This window comes from Rana temporaria, unplaced genomic scaffold, assembly GCF_905171775.1.
Source record: "Rana temporaria unplaced genomic scaffold, aRanTem1.1, whole genome shotgun sequence".
Classification (NCBI taxonomy): domain Eukaryota; kingdom Metazoa; phylum Chordata; class Amphibia; order Anura; family Ranidae; genus Rana; species Rana temporaria.
Window position 1 is genome coordinate 47,235 of NW_024404548.1, and position 6,000 is coordinate 53,234.

The 6,000-nt window shown below is 61.5% G+C and overlaps 1 protein-coding gene across 1 annotated transcript in view; it reads left to right on the top strand.

Annotated features, from left to right (window-relative positions):
* Positions 1-4,825, top strand: part of FAM20A (FAM20A golgi associated secretory pathway pseudokinase) — a gene marked incomplete at its 5' end in the record, with an annotated part of 43,587 nt that extends 38,762 nt beyond the window's left edge. Inside the window, 4 exon segments of the mRNA XM_040334646.1 lie at positions 675-784; positions 1,521-1,602; positions 1,675-1,734; positions 4,441-4,825. Of these exon segments, the coding sequence (XP_040190580.1) occupies positions 675-784; positions 1,521-1,602; positions 1,675-1,734; positions 4,441-4,690 (502 nt within the window).
* Positions 4,826-6,000: the final 1,175 nt, after the last annotated feature.

Below are 6,000 nucleotides of genomic sequence, written 5' to 3' on the forward strand. Positions count from 1 at the left end.
GGGGAATGATCGCAGAGTGGGGGGGATGACTCCGGGGAATGATCGCTGAGTGGGGGGGGGGATGACTCCGGGGAATGATCGCTGAGTGGGGGGGGATGACTCAGAGGAATGATCGCAGAGTGGGGGGGATGACTCCGGGGAATGATCGCAGAGTGGGGGGGATGACTCCGGGGAATGATCGCTGAGTGGGGGGGGGATGACTCCGGGGAATGATCGCTGAGTGGGGGGGGTGACTCCGGGGAATGATCGCTGAGTGGGGGGGGGTGACTCCGGGGAATGATCGCTGAGTGGGGGGGGATGACTCCGGGGAATGATCGCGGGGGGGGGGGGGTGACTCCGGGGAATGATCGCTGAGTGGGGGGGGATGACTCCGGGGAATGATCGCTGAGTGGGGGGGTGTGACTCCGGGGAATGATCGCTGAGTGGGGGGGGGTGACTCCGGGGAATGATCGCTGAGTGGGGGGGGGATGACTCCGGGGAATGATCGCTGAGTGGGGGGGGGTGACTCCGGGGAATGATCGCTGGGTGGGGGGGTGTGACTCCGGGGAATGATCGCTGAGTGGGGGGGTGTGACTCCGGGGAATGATCGCTGAGTGGGGGGGGGATGACTCCGGGGAATGTATTATGGGCGGAGTCCCACCACAATCCTGATCCGCATTTTTCTGCTTTGTTAGGTGGGAAGTGAATGCAGCGTACTGCAACTCCATCAAAGAGCTGCCCCCCTACAGCAACCCCCAGAGGCTCCTCAACATCATTGACATGGCCGTCTTTGACTTCCTGATAGGTAAGTTGTACAGCCCCCTCCCCCACCATTAGGGATCACTCTCCTTGCAGAGCCTGTGCTCCACATACTGGGGGGGTCAGCCTGTTCTCCGCATGTCAGGGGCCTGGCCTGCTGGGAGCGCCCCACGGTGACCCCGGCCCGCTGGGCGTGCCCCACGGTGACCCCGGTTTGCTGGGAGCGCCCCACGGTGACCCCGGCCCGCTGGGAGCGCCCCATGGTGACCCCGGCCCGCTGGGCGCGCCCCACGATGACCCCGGTTTGCTGGGAGCGCCCCACGGTGACCCCGGTTTGCTGGGAGCGCCCCACGGTGACCCCGGCCCGCTGGGCGCGCCCCACGGTGACCCCGGCCCGCTGGGAGCGCCCCACGGTGACCCCGGTTTGCTGGGAGCGCCCCACGGTGACCCCGGCCCGCTGGGCGCGCCCCACGGTGACCCCGGCCCGCTGGGCGCGCCCCACGGTGACCCCGGCCCGCTGGGAGCGCCCCACGGTGACCCCGGGCCGCTGGGAGCGCCCCACGGTGACCCCGGTTTGCTGGGAGCGCCCCACGGTGACCCCGGCCCGCTGGGCGCGCCCCACGGTGACCCCGGCCCGCTGGGAGCGCCCCATGGTGACCCCGGTTTGCTGGGAGCGCCCCACGGTGACCCCGGCCCGCTGGGAGCGCCCCACGGTGACCCCGGCCCGCTGGGAGCGCCCCATAGAGCTGCACAGATACTCCATCATGTGTTTCTCCCTGCAGGGAACATGGATCGCCATCACTACGAGATTTTCACCCAGTTTGGAGATGAAGGTTTCCTGCTGCACCTGGACAACGCCAGAGGGTGGGTGATGTATCCATAGTAACAGCAGGCTCCGCCTTCCCAACATGCCGCTTATCTGCTGCTGTATTGCAGGTTTGGACAACATTCCCGCGATGAGACGACCATCCTGGCTCCTCTCTACCAATGCTGCAGGTGAGTCCCCCCCATGGACCCCCCATAGTCCCTCCCCCCATGGACCCCCCCCCCCCCCATGGACCCCCCATAGTCCCTCCCCCCATAGTCCCCCCTCATAGTCCCTCCCCCCATAGATCCTCCACATAGTCCCTCCCCCATAGATCCTCCACATAGTCCCCCCTCATAGTCCCTTCCCTCATAGTCCCTCCCACCACATAATCCCCCCTCCCCCGTAGTCCCTCCCATAATCATCCCTGTGACGGTATTGGTATGATATCCCCGTCAACGTTCCCTTCTTCCCATAACGAAAATCACCCCAATATTCCACGAGGAGGGATATCCCTGGGATCGCCCAGAAAGCCACACATGAGACCAGCTTACTGCTAGAACAACACAGACTTTAATGGTTTTTCTTCTCAGCTTTTTATACAGTCCAAGACATTGAAGCAACAATGAGATCTCCACCCCCCCCCAATCACACACTAAGGCTAATTACTAAAACATTCCAGACAGGTCGGCACCGACCGACAATTATCATGTCTAATCACTGCACATTCCTTAAACAACAAACCACCTTCACACACTTGAGTTTCCTAAGCAGACGTTTCGTCTCCGCATGCAGCTTGACACCTATTAACACCTCTGAGCATCACTAGGTTGTAGACAGTGTTATCACACAATTAAAGGCCTTTCAGAAGCTAGCCTTATTTAACATATGAACAGTCCTTACAGAGAGATGAATCACACATAAAACACCTGTTACCTCTAACCCACAGCATTAAGTTAGCAGGGAGAGCATTAGACTGGAGCACATATAGGCAATTGCATCACAGTCCCTGATGAGGCTGGAGCTTGCCTGGCCAATTCCTGGAGTGTAAGCCATGATCTATGTGAGGTTTTATAAAGCTCCCGGCCTAAAGCCGCCCAAACATTTCAAATGTGAAAACGCCTCCCCTCCCCCCATCAGAACACTGAGAATCTATGGATGAAACTTTAGTCATGTACTAGCTGTCCCAAACCGTCCCCCCGCTGTACTAGCTGTCCCAAACCGTCCCCCCGCTGTACTAGCTGTCCCAAACCGTCCCCCCGATGTACTAGCTGTCCCAAACCGTCCCCCCGCTGTACTAGCTGTCCCAAACCGTCCCCCCGCTGTACTAGCTGTCCCAAACCGTCCCCCCGATGTACTAGCTGTCCCAAACCGTCCCCCCGCTGTACTAGCTGTCCCAAACCGTCCCCCCGCTGTACCGGCTGTCCCAAACCTTCCCCCGCTGTACCGGCTGTCCCAAACCTTCCCCCGCTGTACCGGCTGTCCCAAACCTTCCCCCGCTGTACCGGCTGTCCCAAACCTTCCCCCGCTGTACCGGCTGTCCCAAACCGTCCCCCCGCTGTACCGGCTGTCCCAAACCGTCCCCCCGCTGTCCCAAACCTTCCTCCGCTGTACCGGCTTTCCCAAACCGTCCCCCCGCTGTCCCAAACCTTCCCCCGCTGTACCGGCTGTCCCAAATCGTCCCCCTGCTGTACCGGCTGTCCCAAACCTTCCCCCGCTGTACCGGCTGTCCCAAACCGTCCCCCCGCTGTCCCAAACCTTCCACCGCTGTACCGGCTGTCCCAAACCGTCCCCCCGCTGTCCCAAACCTTCCCCCGCTGTACCGGCTGTCCCAAATCGTCCCCCCGCTGTACCGGCTGTCCCAAACCTTCCCCCGCTGTACCGGCTGTCCCAAACCGTCCCCCCGCTGTCCCAAACCTTCCCCCGCTGTACCGGCTGTCCCAAACCGTCCCCCCGCAGTCCCAAACCTTCCCCCGCTGTACCGGCTGTCCCAAACCATCCCCCCGCTGTACTGGCTGTCCCAAACCATCCCCCGCTGTACCGGCTGTCCCAAACCGTCTCCCCGCTCTCCTAAACCGTCCCCCCATGTACCGGCTGTCCCAAACCATCCCCCCACCCCAAACTGCACTCTCCCTGTTGGGGGGCTCTGTCCTGTTGGGGGGCTCCGATGGTCCGCACAGGGACTGTCCTGTTGGGGGGCTCCGATGGTCCGCACAGGGACTGTCCTGTTGGGGGGGCTCCGATGGTCCGCACAGGGACTGTCCTGTTGGGGGGGCTCCGATGGTCCGCACAGGGACTGTTCTGTTGGGGGGGCTCCGATGGTCCGCACAGGGACTGTCCTGTTGGGGGGGCTCTGATGGTCCGCACAGGGACTGTTCTGTTGGGGGGCTCCGATGGTCTGCACAGGGACTGTCCTGTTGGGGGGGCTCCGATGGTCCGCACAGGGACTGTTCTGTTGGGGGGCTCCGATGGTCTGCACAGGGACTGTCCTGTTGGGGGGGCTCCGATGGCCCGCACAGGGACTGTCCTGTTGGGGGGGCTCCGATGGTCCGCACAGGGACTGTCCTGTTGGGGGGGCTCCGATGGTCCGCACAGGGACTGTTCTGTTGGGGGGCTCCGATGGTCTGCACAGGGACTGTTCTGTCATGTTGGGGGGCTCCGATGGTCCGCACAGGGACTGTCCTGTTGGGGGGCTCCGATGGTCTGCACAGGGACTGTTCTGTCGTGTTGGGGGGCTCCGATGGTCCGCACAGGGACTGTTCTGTTGGGGGGGTTCCGATGGTCCGCACAGGGACTGTCCTGTTGGGGGGCTCCGATGGTCCGCACAGGGACTGTTCTGTTGGGGGGCTCCGATGGTCCGCACAGGGACTGTGGCTGATATCTCTCTCTCTCTCCAGGGTGAAGGAGGACACGTGGCGGCGTCTGAACCTTCTGGCTCGGCCCGAGTATCGGCTCAGTGATGTCATGAGAGAGTCGTTATCCCGGGACAGCCTCAGTCCCATCCTGAGCGAGCCGCACCTCCGGGCGCTGGACAGGAGGCTGCAGACGGTCCTGAGGGCGGTCAGGAGGTGTATAAATGTACATGGAGAAGAGGCGGTGCTTCAAAAGAAATCCCCGCCCATCAGACACACCCCCTCCCTTCCATGATGACTACTGCCAGGGGGAGGGGTCATCTTACAGCCCTCCCCCAATCACAGATCTGCCAGCATGCTGCAAATTATTCCGGATCCTACAGAGACTGCGGAGCAAACCAATCATCTGATAATAAATGTCATTCCCAAATCTGAGTGTTCGTGTCCCGATCTGGGGGGGTCCGCCTCCGAGGAGATCACAGGCGATAGAGTGCCCTCCCACCCTGAGACTCCTCCCCTACACACAACCCCTCCCACCCTGAGACGCCTCCCCCCACACACAACCCCTCCCACACTGAGACTCCTCCCCCACACACAACCCCTCCCCCACACACAACCCCTCCCACACTGAGACTCCTCCCCCACACACAACCCCTCCCACACTGAGACTCCTCCCCCACACACAACCCCTCCCCCACTGAGACTCCTCCACCACACACAACCCCTCCCACACACACAACCCCTCCCACACTGAGACTCCTCCCCCACACACAACCCCTCCCACACACACAACCCCTCCCACCCTGAGACTCCTCCCCCACACAACCCCTCCCACACTGAGACTCCTCCCCTACACACAACCCCTCCCACCCTGAGACTCCTCCCCCACACACAACCCCTCCCACACTGAGACTCCTCCCCCACACACAGCCCCTCCCACCCTGAGACTCCTCCCCCACACACAGCCCCTCCCACCATGAGACTCCTCCCCCAAGAAATATCAAGAATGTTACAAATATAGGAAAGGCTGCACCAGACCATGGAAATAAATCAGCCAGCGGTGGGATTTGAACCCCGGGCCCCAGACCAATGCGGGGGTCGGGTCGTGTAAGAAGTCGGTGAGCCACAAGCAGGTTGGTGATCTCCCGAACGGGTCTCTATCTTTGGTACGGAGGGTTCCCTGTGTCCTCCTGAAATAGGAGAAGGAAGGGGGAGGTAGGTGAGCAGGTTGGTGATCTCCCGGCCGGGTCTCTATCTTTGGTACGGAGGGTTCCCTGTGTCCTCCTGAAATAGGAGAAGGAAGGGGGAGGTAGGTGAGCAGGTTGGTGATCTCCCGGCCGGGTCTCTATCTTTGGTACGGAGGGTTCCCTGAAATAGGAGAAGGAAGGGGGAGGTAGGTGAGCAGGTTGGTGATCTCCTGGCCGGGTCTCTATCTTTGGTACAGAGGGTTCCCTGTGTCCTCCTGAAATAGGAGAAGGAAGGGGGAGGTAGGTGAGCAGGTTGGTGATCTCCCGGCCGGGTCTCTATCTTTGGTACGGAGGGTTCCCTGAAATAGGAGAAGGAAGGGGGAGGTAGGTGAGCAGGTTGGTGATCTCCCGGCTGGGT